Source organism: Ambystoma mexicanum, chromosome 5p (genome assembly GCF_040938575.1).
Source record: "Ambystoma mexicanum isolate Mex_15411 chromosome 5p, UKY_AmexF1_1, whole genome shotgun sequence".
Classification (NCBI taxonomy): Eukaryota; Metazoa; Chordata; class Amphibia; order Caudata; family Ambystomatidae; genus Ambystoma; species Ambystoma mexicanum.
In genome coordinates this window covers 56,607,670-56,633,597 of record NC_090930.1, presented here as the reverse complement: position 1 = coordinate 56,633,597, position 25,928 = coordinate 56,607,670, and the positions used below count along the sequence as shown (strand labels likewise).

Below are 25,928 nucleotides of genomic sequence, written 5' to 3'. Positions count from 1 at the left end.
AGGCCATGAGACAGGGCCATGCACCGCAACGTCCATGCTTATCGTGGCCTGGCTAAAGCAGGCCTCTGACCCACACCCAGCCAACCACGAGTTACAGCCTTCAGAACTGTCTTAGATTCAAGACCCTATGAATTCTACGATGGCTGATGCCCCCAACTCACCACCCATAAACTAAATGGCCATCAAAAGATTAAAGAATATGGCTGTGTAATGCAAAGTACAGTGAGGTATACATTATAGTTCAAACGCGGGTGGAAACATTGGGTGCAGACGATGTGATAAGAAATGAATGGAGGATGTGTGGGTCAGTATGATCTGAGACTTTTCTCATGCCAGTCCCCGAGCCTCCCAGGTGCACAGTGTAATGATAGAAATAACAATGTTGCGAGTTGTATAATTAAATGGTAGTTTGACCTCGGTTCCATGGAGATGATGAGCCCAGCAGCACCCACGTAGGCAAAGATGAACAGATGAAGATGGACCAATAGTTTGGCATCCCAAATGGAGCAGACCCTATATGTGTAGTGCCCATCCAATAGGGATAGTGAAGTGTATTGCTTGCTATTACGTCACGAGTGACGCTGTTCAAGGTTATAATGTGTTGTCAGGAGTCTGAGAGCCCAGAACATTCCGTAGCAGCAGAGTGCTTTCCTGACACCTATTTCGTATTTGAATTTCAGCCCCATACCTCACCTCCCTCCGACCTCCCCCACTCAAACAAAACACATACATACACACGACACACACATCAACACACACACACCCACACACTTACCCGTTCTCCTCGTCCTGCGCTTCTGTGTCCCCACATGCCTGTCAGCCCCTGCGTGTACTTGGGTGCGGAAGGGGTGTGGCAGTTCCATTTAAAAAGACTGCTCCGTGCGGTCACGGAATGGTCTTTCTAAATCGATCTTTTAGTGAAAAGATCTTTCTAAAAAAAGTATTTTCACTTAGAACGGTTAATCCTGCTTTGTATGCCGGCCCCCTGATGTGGGCATGCCATCTCCAGAAAATTAGAACTCACTACCTGTGGGTGCTGTGCTGCCACGCAGTGAGTGGGAAAAGGGTAAGGATGGACGTCTGGTTCGGCAAGAACTGGTGGACAATTGTTTCTGAGCACATTGATAACCAGATATTGATATCCAGATGCTAAGCACCTCTGTATGATGATATGATATGATATGATATGGCATTTATAACGCGCCTATACAATGAATGCATATGCACACAATAAGGAATGTCCTAGCATTGCTTCCCCGTCCCCAACACCACCCTCCCTACCCACCTCCCCATCCCTAACACAACATTCCCAAAACAGTCTCCGCACCCACCTCCCCCAAAACACCATTCCCACTCACCTGCCCCAACACACCATCCCCAACACACCATTGCCTGTGATTGTGAATGAAATGTCTATATTGCAAGGCACTACTGATGCCTCTTGGCCTTGGCTGCCTGCTCCAACATCTTAGGTGTCAGGTGGCGGTGGGAGCAGTGCCTTGGAGTGCTGGGCAATGATCCCTCTGTGGTGGTGACTGGGGTGGAGGGCCCATACCCCAGGCCCCAGACATGCTGAAGCATCAGCAGCATGTAGGAATTGAGGCACTCTGCAAAGGCTGTCATCCCCTCTGTATGTTGCGTTATTTTTTGGCCAACCACGGTGATGGCAGCAGTGGCCTGGCAGCGAGAATGGCAAAACCTGCGGCACGATCCCTGCAGACAGTCCCTCATAGCCTGCATGCGGTCCAACTGCTGGCCTGCCAATGTCTGTGGGGAGGGATGGGGCTGAAGCAAGGCAAGCGGAAGCTTGTGTCCTCGTCGTCCTCCTCCTCATCATGGTGCTGCCGCTGCCTGTGTCAGGATGGTGTTGGGGCTGGTGACACACTTCCCAAGATGGTGAGGAGGGTGTGCCAGTGCCCTCATGTGTGAGTACTGTGACATTGGCTGCAACCTTGCGGATTGTCACTGGGGCCGGCTGTGCAGTGTGTGTGGCAGCATCAGTGTCTGTCAGGCAACCTGCATGGCAGGTGGAGGAGACACTGGGCACCGGTGCGTGAGGGATGCTGTACTCCATGCCTGCCAGAGTTGCCACAGCGGTGGTGTCCTCTGGCCTTGCTGCCTTCCTCCTGCTCTTACTGCCGCTGCCTACGTGTCCGGCCTTTACAGGGGTAGAGATGGATGAAGTAGCAGCATTTGAGGTGTCCAGGTCAGTGGAGGGCCCGGCCTCATCGGCATCTGTGGACTGTGGACCTGTTGGGTGGATAATGACATGCTGTCGGTCATCTAGCATACGTGTCAGTGGGCTTCCAAGACACTCAGACACTCATGTGACATTGGGTTTCTCCTGCATGCACACAGTTTGTATGATTGCCATGGGTGGTTTTATGCCAATGAGTCTTGTTACTGCTAGGCGTAGGTAGTGCCTACTAAGGGTGTCCACGTTTCATGGATGTGCACGTTGCCTGTTGGCCTGCCGCGCTTGGTTGTTGTTGTGAGGGTGCTGTGGGTCTACTTCCTAAATCCGGTGGGATACCAGCAAACTGTAATACCGTTACTGGCACTTGATCTGCCAGAATTACTGGCAGATTACAAGGGGCGGAAAATGCCCATTCAATGGAGTCCCAGAGGGGGGATGTGCTGGTGTTACTGTCAGTGGTAATACCAGTACCGGTAATACTGTCATTTATTTCTGGTGAGGTGGTGAATGAGCTCAAATTCGAGCTGGACGTAATTCCGGCCACCCCACCGGCAAACTTAATTATGAACCAGCAAACTTGTAATGGGGCGCACAAGTTAGTATGTCACAAGGCTGCCCTTAAAAACAAGTGAAGATCTGAGGTCTGTGGCAGACATTGCCATGGCCATCTCATGGGTGACCTGCATTCATGGGTGGGATGATGAAAAAATTGCATAAATGCAAGGATGAAATGAGTTTCAAGGTTGTTAAGCACCATTAAGGAAGATGCTTCTTGTTGGTTTGTTTTTCTTGGCACTTTCTAACATCAAAAAGGAAAACAGAAATGTAATAATTAGTTAGATCATGAAGATTTGCAATGACGTTTCTTAGCTTTTGAAATATCTTGTGTTCAATTAGGCTATAACTGGAACTTTTATAGAAATGTCAATAAATAGATTTATCGTAAAATGGTATTTGGATAGCCACAATAGCAAAGCAACCATGTTGCAGTTGCTTCTGCTTCTATCTTTCTTGAAAAGCTTGCACCCCCCAAAAGTTAAAACCTCTGAACATTCAAGACTGAAAGCCCTTAAAACATGGACCGTTTCCACGTTTTACTCCAAAGAGATGTTCTTTGTAAAAGGATATGTTCATAATTGTAATCAATTTACAATGATTACATTATTTTGTGATATAGTTTATAAATAAACTTTACACATATACTATATAATTACATTACAGTATAAACACAGTTTTAACATATATTTCCAGATAAAGAAAGAAGAAACAAAATATATGAAAAATAAATAAAAATTACATAGGAATTACATAGAAATAATCCTAACTCAAGATATAAAACAGATCATGTATATAAATATATGAGATAAGATAAAGAGGGTCAGAATAGAAAAGACAATCTAGAATCGTAAATTTTCAGTTACTAAAGGCAGGGTATACATCAAGCAAGATACTCATCATGCAGTATAGACTAACTCCTTCCGGTCTACCGTAATTAGATTCAAATGGAGATTCACAATAGACTCTCTATTACTAACCATACGTTATATACTGCAATGAAAAACGTAATATTTGTTGTATTGATATTACGCCACCAGAAAGCTATCTCTGCTATGTACTCTCTGTTGTGAATATATCTGCCATACTGGGTCTGATATCTTGTTAACATTTTAGGGCACTTAGTTAACACATGTTTCCCTGTTCTTACATAGTCGGAAGTAACGTTTGGCATAAGGTATCTGGTTCTTTATTCCAGAAGTAGTCAGCACCGGTAAGTAATTCACCCTAAGGAGGAGAATAAAACGTCTTAGTCTAACTGCCGGACATGCGTTTAGGTAAAACTGTGGCTTTTTGTATGTATATAGCATATACGTAACAAAATGGTAGTTCTTAAGGTTTTCCAAGTGTGCTTAGTTCTCTAACCAGTCCCAGTGTTCAGCTTTTTTAGATAGAGCCGTCCTGGACATTTGAGCAAATCCCCCAACACGGATATTCCAACCAATTTCTCTCAGGTAAGTGTCTACCTTATTTTTTAGAAGTGATTTCCCAGTTCGCTTCATGGTTTCCTGCCTCATAGCTTCTAGTAGTTGGTTGTCCGAGTTGCTCAGCATAGTCAGGTACAGTTCTGCCCTTTTCTTGAGTGCCAGGGATTTTAATGAGATCAGCCCCAGTTCCAGCCTAATAATGGCCATCGGTATGCAGGTAGAGAGGCCAGAATCTTTTTCCAATACTTACCTTCCACAACCTGCAACCAATTAAGGTCCATCGTTTGCAAGGCTTTGAGACCATAGGTAATCATTGGGGCTAAGACCTGCTGGTACAGAAGACGAGCAGCCCAGATGGTGAAACCGCCTGTGTGATGGTGAAACGGTAGACCAAAGCGGTAATGTGGGCGGCTCTAACTATTCTAGTTTGCTTACATTGAAGGTAGTCCCCCTTGGTTTCGACTTCTATTCCCAAATATCTATAATTAGGGGTATAGAGAATCTCCAACTTCTGTACCGAGCTACCTTTTTACTAGTAAACAACATCAGTTGTGTTTTCTGTAAATTTATTACCAGTCTATTTCTTTTCCCATATAGCCATAAAGCTTCCGTTGATCTCCGTAGACCACTTATTGTGTAATCTAATATCACTAAATTGTCCGCGTATGCACAGACTGGACAATGTTTATCACCAATTTTAGGGGGGCAAATATGTACCTCTCCAATCGCAGCAGGTAGATCCTACGTAAACAGATTATATAGGGTTGGGCCATAACACAGCTCTGTTTGACTCCTCTGTTCTGTTCAATTTGGGCAGTCATGTTCCCTTGGAGGTCAAGTTTAAGGGAGACTGTGTTATTGTGATGAAGGAGCCTCAAGTAGTACAACAAGCCTTCCGGGCACCTAAGTGACTCTGTTTTGACCATAGAATATCTCTGCGGACCAAATCAAAGGGCACTTTAAAGTCAATATATAGCGCATAGATAGGGGGGGACTACCCTTTTTCCTGGCCATTGTACGGAGGGTGTCCAAGATGACCAGATTATGTGCTGTTGAATAGCACCTCCTAAATCCACTTTGGAAACAGTTAAATATTTTTTCCTTGTCCGCCCATTCTTGTAGTTCGTCAAGCAATAAGCCTGCAAAAAGTTTACCCGTGCAATCGAGCATAGATAGAAATCTATAGTTGCTTGGGTCGCTCTTATCACCCTTCTTATGAACTAGTAAGAGTATAGCTGTTTGCCAAGAATGGGGTATTCTACCTTCGATGATCATTTTTTCAAAGAGGATCTTAAGTAATTTGGCCCAGAATCTAGGCTTACATTTAAGTGTAATATTCGCCAGGCCATTACGTCCTGGAGCTCTGGACGGTTTTAACTTAACTTTTATTAACAAGGAGCATATCAACCGTTACCCTGAGAGGTGGCCTGGGGGGGACAGTATTGTTTGCCATCACTGTCCCTTCATTGATAGGCATATTACGATCTCGAAGGAACCTTTCCCACCTGTCGGCTCCTATTTGATTGATCACAGAAGTTGTCCTATTGCCTCTAACTTCACAGAGTAGTGCCTAAATATTGCGAGAATTCTTAGTACATGGTAGTTGTAATGTCTCTTGCCATTGACTTAATTTCTTATGATATTTTTTTTGTCTTAACCAAGATCTATACTTCCCCTTTAGTGATTTGCAGACTGAGAGATAAAGTTTAATCGTCAGGGATGTTTTCTTAGCCCTCCGAATCTCTGCTCTGAGGAGCCTTTTTGCATCCCTAACTTCTCTATTGTATGGATTTCTCATAGAGGGACCTATTATAACACCACCCACGCCAGTGTTCGATGTTGTCTATAGACATTGCCTGGAATCGACTGGTATCCTTATAGTATTCCACTGACAATGTAGAAGCCACTTTGGCAATATTTTTTCCTGACCAGGAAATGTGTGTTGCAGCATGATTTGCACTTAGATCCCTCATAGGTTTTACTGTATGGTTCACGCCATCAGCGTTTATTGTTAACCCAAGTGAAGCGTGATCACTCCATATATTCTTGGAGACCTTCATATCCTTTACCCGACTAGCTATATCTGCAGTAACAAAAATGTAGTCCAAAGTGCTTCTAGAACTACCATTTTCATAGGTTTCTTGACCCGGGTAGTCACTGGTTGTTCTGCCATTAGTCATTTCCATGTCCCATAATTCAAAAAAACTCAACCAGTACTGCCCTTCAGGGTCCAATTTCTTGTGTGACATTATGCTCTTAGGTTTTAAGTAGGGATTACTCGTTGTCCCTGCCCCCCCTGTCATATGACAATTGAAATCCCCCACAATCACTACTGATTTGTTTTCCTGAATCAACGTCCAATTAATCAGAGTATCATGTAAGGTTTCCTGAATATTTTCAGTTTGAATAGCACCCGGTGGACTATCCAAGCATATCAGTAACATGTTCTCAGCCTTGCTTTCAGTATAAATCACCAGTTCAATCGCAATCACAAAATCATCTAGTTTGGTTTTTATACGTTGTGATTTATTTTTTATTTTTTATTATTAAAATGAAATAGTTTCTTAGAAACTTTTCATTTATCGATCAATCTTAAATTCATGCTTTAGATTAATTAAATAGCTGGTTACAGTGCTATTTCAATTAATTGTGTTAATTTAAAAACATTTTGTAGAAATTGCACTATTGTGAAGATCAGTTTCTTCTCATGTCCATTCATGATTTTTGCCCATCTTGTTTCTGTTTCCATTTCAGTTCATGAGATCTTATAGAAGGCTCCAAACCTCTGTCTTTTTTCGTTTAGTTCTGGACATATCATTGTCAAATGGTAGATTGTTTAACGTTAATTTGTTTTACAAAACCGGCAAATTGCTTCATTTTGTTCCAGTTTTTTTGTCTCTGGTCGGGATAATATTAAATGTGATTCTCATGTGTGTTGCTCTTATCAATGAGTCTGGAAAATATATAAGGTACATCAGCATTTTGTTGATTGCTTGGATATCCGTCGGGCTAGTGATGTTTCTTGAATACTTTGTGATACCACTACATGTCCTTATCCAATCATTTCTCATTATTTGTTTTTTTTGCGTGTTGGGGTCTTTTTATGATCGTTTCTGTTGCGATATCTTCAACTACCATTAGTTGGAATAAACCTTTTTTCCACAACTTTACAACTGAGTTGTTAATGGCTGGTTCTTGTTCTCTTAGAATGACTATTGCAGGTATTCTGTCTTTTGATGGCATTTTATGTAGAATATCTAGTTGTTTCCATTTTACTAGGGAAGCCATGGATTGGGTGGCAATTCCGTGGCGTATTCTGACCATCAGGTATGAGGCTCGTAACCGCAGGATCTTTCGCCAGAAGGCGCCTTCTAATCTTAGCCACGTAATGTCTTGTATTTGACTCGCTTCCATATGTGATCGTTGGTATAACCTTTTGCTTGTAGTATGCGAGTATTGGTTTCATTGAAAACTTTCCATATTTTCGATGTATTACACAACCTTGTCTTAATTTACAATCCATTGTTTCTCAGTTGACAACTAGTTTATGGTTATTCCTAAGTATTTATATGTTGTAACTTCGTCAAGTCTACTTCCATTGATTGATCATTTCAGAGGTTTTGCAGTTTGGAATGGCAGTTTTGCCAAGGACATCACTTTGGTTTTATCGCTGTTTATCTTCAGTTCATTTTTCCCATGTACACACTTAATAGTTGTAAACTTTCCTGTAGTCCAGCCGGTGTCTTGTCCATCAATATAATGATGTCCGCGTACATCATTATTGGAACTGGGATTGAGTTTATTTTTGGCGGGTTCAATGTTTCATTTTTGATTTCTGCTTCTATGTCTGCAGTGTATAAATTGTAGAGTGTAGCTGCCAGTGGGCAACCTTGTTTCAATCCGTTAGTAGTTTCAATATTCGGAGTAGTATTGCCATTTTTTGTCATTCTTACTGTTATCATGGTGTTTGTGTAGAGTTGCTTGATTGGTTCTAGTAATTCAACTGGGCAGTTCCATGTTCTTAGTTTTCTCCATAATGTTTGCCTGGGTATTGAGTCAAACGCCATATGCAGATCAACAAAGGCTGCGTGCACATTGGTTTTCTTTTTTATTGCTTCCTGTTTAATTAAGTTAAGCAATAATAGGTTCACATTTGTACCTATATTCGGGGTGAAACCTGTTTGCCGGACGGCAAAATGATTATTCACTATTGCCCAGTGTTTTCGTTTTTTTTGCAGTAATGATGCAAGTAGTTTGCCCAGGCGATCCAATAGCGCATTTTACATTGTGTTGTATGCCAACTATTAGTCCATCAAATGGTCTGCCCTGTTCACCTTTTTTTGCAAAAGATTGATACAGTATATATCCATTCAATACTAATGGGGTTATCAGCCATAACTCTTGCAGACATATACAGGTGTAATTACTTATGTAAGGCAACAATCCCTCCTGAGCAATTAAATGGCTGTAACCCATACAATTCCATGAAAGAATCGAACAGCCTCAGTCCTTTCTCAGTACCACCGGCAAAGATTCGGCTAACCACTTTAGGATATTTTGTATGTCTGCCAACTGGACCGCATTATTTTCCGGTAGTTGGGTTATACTAGTCTTGCTCTTGGGCTCAACCAACGCTTTCCTTGGGCATACTAGATCTTCTTTTCCAGGATCAGCGTCAATTTCTACATCTTCCTCCAGTAAATTGTCTTTACACATACGCAGCATTTGAGCGGTTGCCAGAAATTTACAATGAATAGCCGAAACATTAGTGTTCTGAACATTTAGTGGTTCAATATATTCGAAGTCATCAGATGTAAGCACTCTTAGTTGTGGAATACAGTGCAATCTAATCAAGAATTCTATTTGTGTAAACCAGTCATGATCATTACTTTGATAAAGGTTCTTGATTATACAAATGCAATTACCGCAAATTGTTGGCTCTGCCCTTCATTCATACATACTGCTTTCTGTGTCACCCCGGGATGAGGGGTTTGCCTTCCGCTATTCGGTGTGGATGAGATGTTTTCTACTACCTGCTCAGTTTGTGATGTACTAGGTTCTGCTGACCCTTCCTCTTCGTCAGGTAGTTCCTTATCTTTCTCGGGGATTAGCCAGCTCAAGACGCCCCTCTCTTTGTGAATTTCTCTTTTTAAACCGTGCTGCTTTTTTCCTATTTTTTTTCCCTATTTTTAATCTGTGGAGCGGACTCTGTGAGTGGCGATGCCAACAGCAGGGCCTTATTCTCGTTGTTGCCCTCTTCGCTAATCTTGGCTGCTTCCGGGAAAAGTATACCTCAGAATTATTTTGTCACATTGGGATCTGATTCAGGGATCGGAGTTAGTTCTTTAATCATCCGTATGGCATCCGACAATTTGTTCTCAGTTTCCTCGATAGAGTTTGTTTGTTTGTTTTTATTATTTATAATGCGCAAGCGTACCCGGGGGTACCAGGGCGCAGCATTTACAAGAATTTTCGAAACTTGGTTACAATACACAGAGAATATACATGATACAGAAATAGGTACATAGTGTTAAATGCAAATCAGCAGTCATGTTGTAGGGTCGTAGTATACAGGTAAGCAGGAAGGCACACGTGGTTACAATGTGTGCGGAAAGCGCTGGGCACTCCATAGTCTTAATGGGTCTCCAGTTTCAGCCAGGAGACTACCTTGGATCGGAAGTTCTGGTAGGGAAGGTCTGCTCTAAGGTTTGGAGGTAACGAGTTCCAGAGCTTAGCAGCTTTTACCGGGAAACTGTTGCCCCCTATGGTGGCCCGTTTGTAATGGGGAACAGATAAACAGTCTTTGTATACAGTTCTGACGGGTCTTAAGGAGGACTGTCTGTGGAATCTGTTGACCAGGTAGATTGGGGCAGCATTGTTAAGGGATTTGTAGGTGAGTGATGCCATTTTCAGGAGAATTTTTATCTCTAGTTGAGAGCCAGTTGTTCTGTTGACTGAATCCTGTAATGTGCTCTCTTCTGGAGATGCCCAGAGCTGCTCTGAGAGCGTTGTTCTGTAGTGTTTGCAGTTTACTGGTGGTGGCCTTGGTGGATCCCAGGTACATGGCGTTGCAGTAGTCAAGGCGAGACAATATGAGGGCTCTGGCAAGTGTCAGGCAGCTGGAGTTCGACAGGAAGGGTTTGGCTGCGCGGATTAATTTACACGTATAGGCCGTGGAAGATGCAAGAGAACTCACTTGTCTTTTGAGGGAAAAATTAGAGTCTAGGTAGAATCCCAAAGTTTTGACCTCCTGACCGACTTTGATGTTGTTCCCATTAATCATGAAGGAATTATAGGCAGGGCCAAGTTTCTTGATACTGAATGTCATACCTAAGATGATAAACTCTGTTTTATCATCATTCAGGCATAGTCCATGAGTGGCCATCCATGCCTGGATGATGATGTACACCCTATTTAGCAAGGCCAAATCCTTTCCATAATCTCCAGAAAGCGGAAGGAGGATCTGAGTATCATCTGCATAGTTAGTGTAGGTGATACCAAGATGATCCAAATCATCGAAAAGGGGCTTGGTAAATATGTTGTATAGTGTGGGGGGGACGCAGGTGCCCTGAGGAACACCGCAGGTGATGGGTATAGGGTCAGCTGCCGCCGTGGGAGAGAAGACCCTCATAGTCCTGCCATTAAGGAAGGATGTGATCCAGGTGATGGCCTCAGTGGAAAAGTGAGCTGAGGTGTGGAGGTGTGAGCACAGGACAGAGTGATCGACCAAATCAAATGCTGCAGATAGGTCGAGGAGGAGGAGGAGGGCAGCTTGACCCTTGTCTCTGAACAGATCGATCTGTGCTTTCAGGTCAATAAGAGCAGTTTCGGTCCCATGTTGGGGACAGAATCCGGATTTTCTAGATCCTAGGAGGTTGTGTTCTTCCAGGTGCTTCTGTATTTGTACAGAAGGCGACCTTGTCCAAGATTCTTAGCAAAAAGGGAACAGTCGTTACAGATCGGTAATTTGTAGGTATGGCTGGGTCGAGTGTTGGTTTTTTCAGTAGTGGGAGTACCCAGGATTGTTTTAGGTTAGTAGGGATGGAACCAGTAGCGAAGGAGGCATTGATCAATTTCGTGATGAAAGGGGCGAGATCACGGGCAGCATCTTTAATGAGCTGTGCTGGGCACAGATCTCCCTGGCAGTTAGACGGTTTCAGGGACAGGATAATTTTTTTGACTTCCAGGGTGTTGACTTTGGCGAACTGGAAGCGGGTGGGGTCTGTGGCCATGAGCTTGTCCGGAATTTTGGGATGAGGGTGTCATTCAGGGTGGCTCTTTTGCTGGAGATTTTACTTTGAAGAGTCACGATCTTATTCGCTAAGGTACTTTGAATTTCAGAGCACCAGTTTTTATCTTTGTTACACGTGTCAAGGGGTGCTATAGGGGTTTCTATCTCTTTAAGGATGGAGAAAAGTTATTTCGTGTTGGATTTGGCTTGGGATATACGCGAGTCAAAGGAGGCCCGTTTGGCTAGATAGATTTCTTTTTTGTATAGTGCAGCTAGTTTGGAGAATTTGGATTTGTTAGAGACTGAGGGGGATTTTTTCCAGGTGGCCTCACAGTTTCTTTTTTGCTGCCTTAGGTTTTTGAGGAATGGTGTGTACCATTTGTTGAGGTGTGATTTCGGTTTACTGGATCTAAGTTTAAGGGGGGCGATGCGGTCCAGCGATGAGGCCATAATCTTGTTATATTCCAAGTCCAAGTTGTCAGGAAGTGTGTTAAGAGTGGGGAGTAGATTAGGGATAAGTCTTTCTACTGTCATGTTTTTCTTGTTTCTGGTGAGAGTGGGTGGGGCTTTAATGGTGGGCGGGGGTGGGGGTCTGTCGGTGGAGATCATGAATGATACCAAGTGGTGGTCAGTCCAGGCTAGAGGTGAAATATTTGTGATATTCACTAGGCAGTTGTAGTCAGCCACCCAGTCGAGTGTTCTGCCTTTTGTTTGCGTGGGTGTCGTGCATCTTTGCATGAAGCCTAGTTCAGTGAGAGTGTTAGCTGTGGCACTGGCGAGATGGTCAAACGGGTCATTATAGCCCAAGTTGAAGTCCCCTAAGGTAAGAACCTGAGTGGAACTTTTGAGGTTGTTGGATAGAATAGAGTTGAGGTCTTTCTCAAAGGTGCCGATGGGGCCTGGTGGGCGGTAGATCAGATAGATGTTAAGAGTTTGGGAGTTGGTGAGAGGTAATTTGACTGCTACTATTTCACAGGAGAGGGTGTCGGTATGGGTAGCTAGTCTCATGGCGAGACTGCACTTATGGATGATGGCGACACCACCTCCTCTGGAGTTAGGGCGGTCTTGTTTTAAGATAGAGTAATTATCTGGGACTGCCAGCATGAGCATAGGGCCCGCTGCTGGTTGTAACCAAGTCTCAGTGATGGCCAGGAAGTCGAGGTCTTCAGTGAGGATTAAGTCAGCAATTTCTATAGCATGAGCTACTAGCGATCTGGCATTGATTAGGGCTCCCTTAATTTTGGGGCAAACTGAATTTATTGAGGTAGTGGTTGAGTTTTTTGAGGTAGCAGTATGGCGCTTGTCCTGTGTAGGTTCAGGAGTGCCCTGGATGAGGGAGTTATGGCGGGGCGTAAGGTGGAAGTTTTGTGGCAGGTTGTTAGTTCTTGTGGAGGGATAGGGTTGGAATGGCGATGTTCTAGAATTTTGAGTGAAGGGCAATGAGCGGGCAGGTGGCTCATGGATTTTTGCTAGTCTGGCTCTGAGTCCTAGGTTCCTTTATATGGTGGTACGTGGGTGACTGGACAGTAGCAGTACCTGAGGGTCGTTTGGGTTTAGGTATGGTACTTGGTTGTTAGACCTGGATGGGGCTGGCAAGTTGGGTGAGTGTGGAGCCATCTTGATTGTTAAAGCAGTATTGAGGCTAATCAGGAGGTAGGCAACCAAGTTTGTGGTGAATAGACACATACTAGATGGTGGGGTCAATATGCAGTTGAGTAGCGCCTAGATTGGGCAGAGCGGATTGGGCGTGGTACCTGGGTATACAGCTGACTTAGAGGTGTGGCAGTATGGCTAAGATGCAGAGGCTGAGCAACTAAATTCGAAATGCAGCAGTTAGGCTAAAATGCAAGGGTGAGCAACTAAATTCGAAATGCAGCAGTTAGGCTAAAATGCAAGGGTGAGCAACTAAATTTGAAATGCAGCAGTTAGGCTAAAATGCAAGGGTGAGCAACTAAATTCGAAATGCAGCAGTTGGCTAAAATGGAAAGGGTGAGCAACTAAATTCGAAATGAGGCAGTTAGGCTAAAAGGCAAGGGTGAGCAACTAAATTTGAAATGCAGCAGTTAGGCTAAAATGCAAGGGTGAGCAACTAAATTTGAAATGCAGCAGTTAGGCTAAAATGCAAGGGTGAGCAACTAAATTCGAAATGCAGCAGTTAGGCTAAAATGCAAGGGTGAGCAACTAAATTTGAAATGCAGCAGTTAGGCTAAAATGCAAGGGTGAGCAACTAAATTCGAAATGCAGCAGTTAGGCTAAAATGCAAGGGTGAGCAATTGAGGGTTGACCAGATATCAGACAGTCTAGGTGCCACTTTATCAGGTGAGGTTGAGATCAGCATAATCACACAGGAAGTCAGAACAGTAAATGAATGCAATTTTAAGCAGAGCAAGTTTACAGGCAGCCTAGGAGTGATTTAGCAGGTGCAGTTAGAAGCATCATAATGGCATTTTAGCAAGTAAAGTTTGAGAATCAACGTATTTGCACAGGCGGTGTAGCGCTGGTGAATGATGTAAAATAGTGTGGCATCAGAGCATTAAAGAGGGCGAATGGATGTAGTAGTGCTGGGTTTTGACACATAACATATGTGGCGACAGTGCAGAGAAGGGCTGCAAATGTTACCTTGTGGTATGGTGAAGGGGAATGACCAGAGGGTCTTGCAGATAGCAGTCACGGCAGTAAACAGGCAGCAAAACAGGTGATGTCCTTGTTCTGTGGTCCTTGGTGCTGGTGGGCCGGCTTCGCCTGCCGGTGACCAATGAGTGGCCTAGAAGTCACGGCGGCCAATCAGGGGTCAGATGCTGGAGTTTTAGCCGAGTTAGGCTCCAGTGGAAGGTATCATGGAACGGGCGGCCATTTTGGAGTGTTGAAGATACCGCATGTATCTTACCGGCGTTTGTGGACTTGCTTAAATAATACACCTGAATACAGGTCGCGTAGCAATCTGTTTCCCCTCCAGTAATAACGGGACAGTGTGGAATGCAGTTTGCAATATTTACAGAGGATTTTGGAATGAAAGCGCTACGAATCCAGCACTTACCTGAATTCCTGGGAAGGCACAGTGGCCTTTGTACAGGATGCCCGCTGCTCCTGCAGGGGTCGATCCTGCACAGGGGAGCTCCGGCTCCTGGGCAGAGAAGGCCGGAATGGATGGAGTCTTTATTTATGACATTCAAGGTTGCTAAATTTATTGTGTTTTCTAAAATTCGACCACACATTTTTAGCAAAATCTTTAGTGCAAACTGCAAAGAGGCCACTGCAGATTGATTGTCAACCAAAGTGTTAGGGCATGAGAAGGAGTCAATGTTAAGCTCAGGTTCTGAAGTAGCTGAATGTATGGCTAAGTTCAGCGACATTGATAGCCTTACCGCTCTAGGTGTAGATTGTAGGAGTTTTTTCGTTGTAATCTGAATGTCCGATGAACACCTTGATATCTGCATCCATGAATGTCATTGAATGACCATCCATCTGTGTGAAGTGATCAGGATGAAGACTTCCCTTTAGAGGAAGAAGATCTCCATTTAGAATTAGACTTGTTCCTCTATTAATTCTAAATTGGCGTGGCTGCGTTTGAGGGTCATTAGAAGCTTGTGAGCTGGTGTGTCAATGGTGGTTGGTGGGAGACTGAGCGTGGTTTCCACTGTGAGGTTTCTTTTTCCCTGTGGTGAATGTACATGGTGTGGCATGATGGAGTGGATTCTGTGTCATGCTGCAGGTCATGTACCTGGTCCAGCACCAGACACATAACTCATGCACATCAAAAACGGACATTAATGTTTTGCACCCTTTAAAATGCATAACATACAAAGTTTTCAGGGTCACATTCCAGAAAAAAGAGTAAAAATAATAAAATCCCTAACCCCAGAGTGGCCAGATGCCGGTGAACTAACCTTCGCACACAGAATAAAGGGACTGTGGTAAGTGTGTTAAGGATGGTTCTACATTTATACACAGGAGAACACTCCCAGCTTCGGCCGATGACGCTCCCTGGTAGGGGTTAAACATTTCTGGATGTCACTGAGCCAGGAGATTCCTTTGTAAAATGAGGAATATGCGGGTGGATTTAATCAATTAGGAAATATACCCATACTGCACCTCCAGGGCTATCTGGGCAGCTAGGCTTAACACATTGGTTGAAGTGTCTTCGTATGGATTAACCTTCTCTTCTCCATCTGTTGCGTTGGCAGCAAGCTTTCCCATGGACACAATGGCATCCGCAGCTGAAAAAGATACATGGCACATGGTGGTAAACAGGAAGACACCTAACATATTTTAAATGAACATAATAGCAGAAACCTTTGCATATTATCTTGAGTGTGCATATACCAATAAGATGAAGCAGAAGAAGTACCATGTCTTAGTCGATTAGTCACGTTTTCATTAATACAATGTTGGAGCCTATGTCACCTTGTGACATGGATTGGAGAAGATTGTCTGCTGATAAATGTGTAGCGTGATGTTACCAAGCTTGCAACGTCCCACTATGTAATCTGAGGTAACCCTTGTTTTTTATCACTGTAACAACTTCTAGGCTCATAGCTATGAATTCGGAACACATTTGTATAATTCCTTTTTGTCTGAATAACATGCCATTATGTTTGTTCAGAATTATCAAAATACAACATGTGAAACTAAGATTAACACTACACAGAATAAATTGCTTTGTAATAGGAAAAGTGGTGGTCAGGGGACAAATATAACACTGGTAATAGTAAAAATGTTGACACAGTGTTCATTAACATTCTCTTAAAATTTTCCGTCTTGATATAGTTCTAGGAAGTCTTTCTGAATGTTGTTGAAATATTTTTTCTTATTGTGTGACATTCGTGCTATATGACTTTTCACAAAACGTAAATGAATAAAGTACAGAAGAAAAAGACGAAAATTAAATAAAATCTATACAATCAATAACAAACATTAATATTCATAGGAAATATCAAATGTATTACAAAAGTAAGAAATAAAGTGCATTATTTTAGCGCAATAAAACCCAATTTTTCTAAGGTCCTTAAAACAGCAATAGTCAAACATCTTTCATTAGTCTTTCCCAGAATGCATTTGTAGAGATCCAGATTTTACGATCAACAAAACTGGCAAAATAATTTTCTCGAACTTATCTAGTGCCTTCACAGATGATAAGAAGATGGTGTAAAGTCTGTGTATCATTTCGATCACATAGAGAGCAGGTTGCAGTTTTACAGATTTTATTGTCATGGATCGATTGGATCTCGCCTGTTCTAATTAGATTAAGTCTTGCGCTGAGAAATTTAGCTCTCATATGGGAGCTTGGGAAATATGCAAAATAGTTTGGCAGATAGCCACTCGGTTTCTCAAAAAATGACAGTGAACAAAATGTCGACCGCGCTCGCATCTGATCTATGGTCAATATCCAGTCTTTCCGCAATAGGGCATATTTGACACCAGTGGGATTTTGAATAAGATCATCTATAGATCGATGACATTGCTCCAGCATTTGTTTCGTCTGATTGGATAGATCCTGTAGAACCTGAGTCGTTCTGCTTTTGAGCTCAGCTGTTATATCTCTGTAGAGAGACTCTTTGCTAGGAGACCACATTGACCTGCTCAGTGTTAGTATTTTCCATGCGAGATATGATCTTAGGGAATAGAGCCCCAATTCGTACCTCAAGGATGCGATAGGGTAGCTTGATGCAACATGGAGAATTGTTTTCTAAATTCTGCCTTCTAAACGCGCCCAGTTAAACGTATTGGAAAAAGGTACTGTCATAGAGTATATGCTGGCCATAAAGAATCGAGGGGATAACTTTGGCCTTATAAAATGTTATCAATGGAGATATGGAGCATTTACAGACAGTACTGTAAATCTTTTTCATTTGAGCTACAATCTGGATTATTTTAAGCTCAAGATCTTGTTCCAATAACTTTTTGGTTTTGGTAAGGACTGAGCGAAGTTTTATGCCTAAATAAATCAATTCCGTGGCCACAGGCACAATCTGATCTACAGGCAACAACGTGAACTTACTAGAGGTCTTATGCAGTCTCCTAAATGACAAGACTTTTGTTTTTAATGGAATCACCATTAGGCCATTTGCTTTTGTATATGAACCGAAGGCGGAAAGAAGACAGTGCAGCCCTCTAGGTGAATGATCAAGCAAGACCACTTTGTCAGCATAAGCGATCCAATACAGTGACTGCTTGCCAATTCTAGGGCTTGCTAATGATTGGTGTTCTAGTGCTTTGTTTAGCTAGATAGTGGTTGAAGAGGCATGCAACAAGGATACATCCTTGTCTCATGCCTCTGTCAGTTGGTACCCCTCCAGACAAGTCGCCCTGGGCATTTAATCTAACTCAAAGGGTAGTATTTGTATGTAGGCTGCTCAGGATACCCCAAAGATGTAGTTTTGCTGAAAGGCGCTCTCTATTGACGGTATCAAAAGCTCTGAAGAGATCCACTCAAGCACCATAGAGTATACAGCCATCTTTTTTCGCTGCTGCTTGTGAAAGGATTGACATGCCTATACCATCTAAGGAGGTGGAGAGGCTTTTTCTAAAACCTATCTGCAGTTTGGATAGAATATTTTCTTTAGTAATCCATTCTTCCAGATGTTTTAATGCAACTGCTGCGAATATCTTACCATCCGCATCCAAAAGGGCGATCTAGTGCTAGTTGGCAGGATCAGCCTGATCATCCTTTTTATAGATAGTTATCACAATAGCCGACTTCCATGAAGGAGGAAGCGTGGAAGATTTCAATACTCTGGTGAATACAACTTTCAAGAAGGAGGCCCAGAGATCAGGATTCGATTTTAGTGTTGCGTTGGAAAGGCCATTAGGGCCCACTGCTCTGGATGTTGAAGACCTATCTACTAGATCTGTTATCATCTCTTCATCAATGGTCATTTGCCATTCTGCGCCAGGACTGTTGGATTGGCATGAAAGGGAGGGGGAGCTTATAAATGGCTTCAAAGTATTTACACCAATCGAATTCAGAGATCACGTTACTTTGTAACTGACTCTGTGACATATTTTGATTATTGATTAGCTTCCAGAAATTGCAGGAGTTTTTGGTTATTAATGTTTTTTAACATAGCTTTCCCGTCTCTTTGATGTCGAAGATAGCAATGAGCACGGGACCAGATACGATATTTGCTATGTAGTTTCTTTGACTTGTATTCTTGATAGTTTTGTGTTTTAGATTTTAAGTGTCTGATGGCTTTTCTCAATTGCTTCTTTCTTAACCAGGTTTCCTCATTGAAAGAGTGGGAATGTTTTTTCCTCAGGGCGAGGTTACTTGGGGATGGATGATTTAAGTCCCATAAAAAGGTCACATAACTTGATGGATTACATTGTTCAGACAGATCACTATCTGCTATGTTCTTCATCATATTTTGTAATTTACTGTTTAAGGTGTTGCCATTATTTTTAAGTTTGAGTAGGCGATTCTTTCCATTATTAACATACATATTAGACATCTCAGAGCGGATAATAGGCAGCATATTAAAGATATTGTGGCTGCAATTCTGTTATGGTTGCTTAGACCTTGATCTAATACTTGGAAAGATTTACAACACATAAATATGTCATCAGAAAGATAAAGGTACTCTAGAATAGATCTAGAGGAACCTCAAGACCAAGTGGAAGCTTGGAAGTGGATATCCCCTTTAACATTCCCATTAAGAAGTTTCAAGTTACAGCTTTGCAGGAGCTTGTCAATTGTTCACCATTTGCAGTAGCTTGTTTAACCAGAGAAGAGGAGCATTCGGTAATGGAGTACACTCTGAATTGAGATCACCAGACAGTAATATTCCAGCTGTAGTATACTTAGTGGTAGCTGTTAATAGGAGGTCTGACAATGATTCCATAAAATCAGTTAGGTTAGAAGAGGCGTGGTTCCAGAAGATATTAATCACTATTATTGGTTGGAGGTGGTTAGGGCCTATAGGAGTAATGAGTGCGGTCAGCAAGCCATGGGTGGCGGTTGATATTAATTCAAATGATGCCACGCTGGATGCACGTACTGAGATCAAAAGACTGCATGCAGGTCGGCCACATTCTCCTCTGACTGCTGGTTGGTCTAGAGTTAAGAAGCCATCCAACTTCAAACATTCTAATAGCCCAGTTTCTTGGAACATGACAAAATCATAGTTCTTGAAAATGTCTTCCTTCATAGATTTAATTTTGAAAGATTGGGAACCCTGCGTGTTCCAACACATGAATTTCAAGTCATATTCTGCAAGAGAGACTGTACGTCTGCCTTCATTTTTTTGGAGGTTTTTTTTGGAGATTTTTCCAATGATCTCCGGCAAAAGCTACCATATTGTAGATGTCACGGGCATTGGGAGACACTTTCTTGCCATGATTGGTACATTCAGGTTAGAGGCTGATGTTAGTGCCGAGGCTCTAGAAGTAGAGTGATTATCATGCTCTCTTTTCCCTGGCAAATTTTAGTATTCTCTTGATTCTTAATCTCTTGTGTGGAAATTTCAACACCCAGGTTGTTTAAATCTGTCTTGCAAAGAGCATTGCTTGTGCGCGTAATCTGGTTTTCAGACCTAATTCAGCAATATATTCCCAGTTTTGATTGGGAAAGCGAACAAATTCGATGTCATTGGATGAAACTAAATAGAGATAAGGGATCCTTTTGAAAATTGTTTATATTGCCGCTCTATTAAGAGATTGAAAACATTTCCCTCTTGTAAACTGATGCAGCCAAATTCTAGGGACTGCAAAAGGGGAAGCATCCGCTGGTAGACCAATTGATACAGTCCCTTTAGGATGAGGATTATCCTCTATTATAGTAGTGTTTTGAAATGTATTGGAAAGGCAGTTCACACAAGGGGATGCTGTTATAGTGTTGCAGGATACAGTTGATTTATGAGTATTATTCTGGAAGTGTGCCGATGTTGAGTTGGGTATTGCTGTGATAGGAGTAGTATTAGGACAAGAGCATCTTTATGTCCAATGCAAAATATAGGTTCGAGCTGTTCTCTTTGTTTGTTTGGACATTAGAAACAACAGGAGGTCCGATTTCAGGTGATGCATTGACATCGAATTGTGAATTTGTGGTCACATGATTAGTGGTTTTATTGCTCATTCCAAGATTTGGCTTTAACTGTTGGTATTGTTTGCATTTGTAAAATGTTGGTTCATAGATCGAAGATATTGGAAGTTGCAGGGTTTGAGAGGCTGTGGTAGACTATTCAACAGTCTGGACTGTGGTAGTAACTGAAAATATCTGGGGAGTAGTATTGAGTCTTGAGGTATCAGAACATTTATTTGCAGAGGCAATCCGATTTGAAACAACTGGGTTCTTTTTTTTGCATTGAGGCGAAAACCCCCCTGATTCAGCGGTCGGAAACGATATGGCTCGAATAAATCTTGATTTTGTAGAACTTTTTATTTTTGTGTTGTTTTTATTTTTATTTGGCCTTGCAGGTTTATTGTTATTTAAAGAGACATCAGCATTTGCAAGGTTTTTTTCTTTTTATGTTTCTTTCGGCAGTTGCATTTAAGTTGAGTTGCAATGATTGCCTTTACCTGTGGCGTTGGATTTGTAACTGGCAGATCTGTTGGTACCACTTCTTTTTCAGCAAAGGCATCCTCCATATTTGCTGGCCTTCTGAATTCTTCAAGAACTGATTCTGAAAGTGGTGTGTCCTCAAAGACATCACTCAACCTGTGAGTGATGGTAGAACTCACCACCTCTTCAGCATGATTGTTTAACTCTTGGTTGGATGTTGTAGGCAGGAGGTTAGTATTCAATAAAGCTTCCATCCGCTTTACTGAGTTTTCAGTATTTGTATGATGTGTGGTGGTATTCGCTTCTAGTCTCATCATAGATTTTTCTGGTCAGTAATGGATTTTGATGTTTCATTATTTAGTGCTTAGTGTAAACCAACCAAGGTCGATTTGCTACTTCCCATATCTTTTGTGAGCTCCAATAGGGTACCAGAATTAGATTGAACTTCAGCTTTGAGCAGCTCAAAGACATTAACTAATGATGTTAAGACAAAGCTTAGCGCAGTTAGAGTCGTGTCTAGAAGAGATTTCATGTTGGAATTTGCGTCGTCAGTCTTTCTTCCTATGTTTGATGTCGTGGCAGACAGTGGAGGGTCAGGAGAAGAAGGGTTATAATCGTCACTGAATGTTTCTGAGCAGAATGCGGCTGAGAATTGTAAATAATTTGCAACAATGGTGTGCGTTATCTTTGCTGTTGCTTCAGGTGTATTGAAATGTTCTTGTGTAGCAATGAGCACAGTTTAAAGACTCTCCAGATTGTGCATATCACTGGAACTCCATCTTTTGTTAGGAAAGGGTTATTTGATATTCCTTTTTTTAAAAAATTTTTTTTATTTACTTGTGTATAATCATAAGAGACAATGATTTTTACAAGGATGATCAGAATCCGGGCTAGCCGCGTGTGCTTCTGCTTTCGTGTGAGTGCGCCAGCTCACCCATTCCGTTAATATTTTTTGCAGTGACAGTAAAACGTAGACCGTTCGCCCACAAAGAGTGTGCTTGTAGGGAGGTTCTTGCGGGAGAAAAGACATCCAAGGCAGCACTCGATGAAGGACTGCCACAAAGGGTCACAGCTTCCTGAGCGGACACTGATATGGCATGATTTAAACGGTGAAGTCCTAACGGAGGGTTAGTTTGAAGAGGGGTAATACAAGTTTCCACCCACGCCTAATTGTCCAATTCAGGGGCTCGAAGGTCATCAGACTTTATGCTACTGCGTAAATTATATGTTTTTGGTGAGCGTGGGGCTTTTACCAGACTGGGCATATCAAGGACTGCGCAGGGTTTGTCCCATGGGCGAATTATTTAATGGTAAAATAGAGGTAACGAAGAGTGCCTTACCTTATAATGCCACCGCCACTGTCATAGCTTCTCAGCCAAACAGCCACTTCCACGCAATTTACACAAAACGCACAACGCACGTGACCAGCAGCTTTTGTAGTTGTTGGAGGAAAGTAGGGCGGAGTCACAAGTCCATTGTGGAAAAATCAATTGTTTTAATTAAAGAGCATGGGTCTGGGCATCCGAACAACCACTCCCAAGCCACTTACACAAAGTGCAGAAATATACTTTTTGATTCCTCAACATGTACATGTCACTCTCCATTGTGGATAGCCTTCACATCTCCCCTATTCAATCCTCTGCTCTCCAAAAACCTTTCATTCTCCTCTTATTCATGAGTACCATTTTTTGAGGGATGATGTTAAAAAGAATTGTCATGATTCCTTTATGAAGAATAGCGTTTGAGGTCATAATGATCCTCTCAAATATGTTGTTCCAGAGTTGTGAGTTTTTGGCACAGGTGAAGAACATATGTGAGTATGTGCCTGTTAGGCAGAATTATATCCAGTACCCTTTGGGAACACCACACACAATTAAGTTTACAAGTGACAGTACAGTTTCACCTTTGGTACAAGCCTGTACTACACAGTTAAAGTGGTAGCAGTAGCAGAGCAGCCAGACTTATCTGAAGAGTAAGTGGGCAGTATCAAATAGATATACAAAGGACATCAATTACTATGATTCAGGCAAACACTGACTCAAGAATTTCAAGTAAAAGAACATACATTTATTTCACTCTTCAGTTGTATAACATTACACTATTATAAGCAGTCTACAAATCACACTCTTAATACACCACACCACTTCCCTTAAATTCCTGATAAGTTAAGCTCACAAAATGAAGTGGGAGCAAAATGGCACTCCAGCAATTTAAAAGGGAGGGAAAGACAAAAGTTAACAGAAATGAACCCACACCAACAGGTAAGTACTCAGAGCAAGCGAACAAGAGAGACTACGATGATAAAATCAGATAGAAAAGGCTTAGGGCCAGAGTCAATGGTTCTAAAGTCTTTTGCTCAAGATAATACAATTCAGGGTAGTTCGAAGTAAGGTTCGTGGCACGGATTCCGGATGGGTTTGGTTGGTAGAAACGTTAGTTCAAAGAAAGAGGGCAAGCCCTCAGATTGCAGAAAGATGTCAAACACTTTCACCGCGGCTGAACGAAAGGCACAACCGGATTTGCACAGTACCTTAAAACAGAGAGGGGGCTGTAGCTGAGGCAGACGTTACTGGTAGTTCCTGCAGGCTCACGGTTCCTGAAGCGACTGTCAGACTGATCAGAAGTCGGAAGACTGGAGGATCCTGCACTACCCAGGGAAGAAACCAGCAGCAGTGCCAAAGAACGGATAAAAGGTGCGCTCCTTAAAACCCAAGCAGGGTCCGACCTTCCTGGCTATCCGGCCCACTGTAGCTCTGTACAGCGAATTCGACCAGAGGAGGGGTCCTGGCTTGCAGTTTGATGAACTGGTTGGTTCCACCAGCTCAAGGGAAGAAGTTTCCTGGAGGATCTTCTCTGTCGTCGGATTCTGGAGATTCGGACCTGCAGCAGGGCTTCACTGGGCGGTTCAGTCATTGTAGGGGTCCTCTTCTTCCAGTTCCTTGTTTGTTCTTTCGTTCCAGTGGCGACTCTGCTCTTCCAGTCCCAGAGACCTGCTTTTTATGCAGTTTTTCCCCCATTCATACAGCCTGGCTGTCAATCGCACAGCTGGGTGGCTGGCCTGGCGAGGCCAGTCTCCTTAGCCAATCAGACATGAGTGCGACGTGGGTTATCAAGGGAACCCATGGCAGGGGTCCTAAAACCCCTCCCTCACATCCTGCCTACCCAGACTCTAAGGCGCCTAAAGGAGGGCTTCTGTGTGCAAGCCCGCGAAAAGGCGATGAACATAGGGACCAAACCTGGTTTGGCGCGCAGAGTAAAACACGAGAAAGACTTTAACAAAAAGAAATGGCGAATAAACCTGGCCTGAGCCGAAATAAAATGTATTCGGTCAAGCAGGTTTATGTTTGAGGCTAATATAATAGCCTAAAACATTATCACGTTTATATAAGATAATCGCGGTAGAAAAGCTAGGGTAGATACCACTACCACCAGCCAAGTCTTAATGTCAAAGGAGCAAAACAATGCCCCAAGAGGCACAGACAAAAAGGGATAAGAATGAACCCTTTCCAATATAGTGACTAAGGTAAAGTTAATGGCAACTTTACCCTTTTCTGGGGGACTGTAGTCAGCCCCAGAAAATTGAGTCAGTGGGAAGTCTAAAAGACAACCCTGTGTCACTGCACTGAAGGTGCTGTGTAACACACATGAGAAATGTGGTGCCCTGGAGTAGGTGAGGCTCCAGAGCCCAAGATCACACAAAAAGTAGAAATACACATAGCAAAACACATGTAAGCGTGGGAAAAAAGGCTCACACTGTTACCAGGTGAAAAAAATAAATCCTAGAAATCCAGCAAAGCTGCTGAGGGACTCAGTAAGCAAGGGAAATCAACCATTTATGAGAATTCTCCCTAACAGTGCCTTTGGCAGGCATGTATTTCCATCAGTAGTCGTAGTCATAGGCGAAGTGGGCAGACAAGTGAGCAGTCTGCAGGTCTACTGTTTTGCCAGAGATTCCCTTTGGAGTAGTCTGTTTTGTTGCTCTCTGTGTGCTCCTCCTACTCACCTGTTGGCAATCTACATAACTGCTTTTTCCCGCAAAGTGGGCAGACAAGTGAACAGTCAGCAAGGCTGCTGTATTGCTGGGGATTCCCTTTGGAGCAATCTGTTTTTTTGTTCTGTTTGCCCTCCTCCTACTCACCTGTAGGCAATCTACATAACTGCTTTTCCCCGCAAAGCGGGTCGTGAAGTGGGCAGGCAAGTGAACAGTCAGCAAGGCTGCTGTATTGCTGGAGATTCCCTTTGGAGCAGTATGTTTTTTCGTTCTCTGTGGGATCCGCGTACTCATCTGTTGGCAATCTACATAACAGCTTTTCCCCGCAAAGCGGGCAGCGAAGTGGTCAGACAAGTGAACAGTCTGCAGGGCTGCTATAGCTGGAGATTTCCTTTGGTGCAGGATGTTTTTTTGTTCTGAGTGGGCAGTCTGCAGTCCGCGGTCCACATATGCCGCAAGGCGGGTTGGGTTGGTCCTGAACTCTGAGAATAACTTTCCGCTTTCAGCTGCGTGTTACCGTGCCCGTCGCATGGTAAGGAATCTGCAAATCGATTTTTGCAACCTATCTGATTTTGCAGCTTTGCTATTTGGAAACTAATATTGAGATTGACATTGTTTTTATATTTCTTTGAAGATTATTTTTTTTTTTAAATGTAAAGGCTTTATTTTGAATTAAACAACAAACCTTACATTAATAGTATAAAACAGAGTTGTTACAGCTTCCAAATGTTCAAACTCCAAAATCAATTAAATACATTACTAAATAAACATACCATAAGGATTTCAAGAAAAAACCTATAACAACCTAAATAATCCAATTAACAAAATAACACACATGAGGACAACACAAACAACATGACCTAACACAAACCACAAAACCCCCCACCACTTAACAACCAGTCCCCTAAACGACTAATACATACATATAAATATTTCAGTACCCCGACCTACACTCACCCATACAACTCATTAAAGGGCCCTCAAAATTCCAAATACTCTCCCTCGCGATTCTGTCTTATATATTGAATTTT

At 42.6% G+C, this 25,928-nt stretch overlaps 1 protein-coding gene across 1 annotated transcript in view; it reads right to left on the bottom strand.

Moving 5' to 3' along the window:
• The window catches only part of TEX11 (testis expressed 11), a 3,096,519-nt gene that overhangs the window by 1,165,739 nt on the left and 1,904,852 nt on the right, over positions 1-25,928 (bottom strand). Inside the window, exon 18 of the mRNA XM_069612434.1 lies at positions 15,503-15,627. Within this exon, the coding sequence (XP_069468535.1) occupies positions 15,503-15,627 (125 nt within the window). The remainder of the gene's footprint in view (positions 1-15,502; positions 15,628-25,928) is intronic.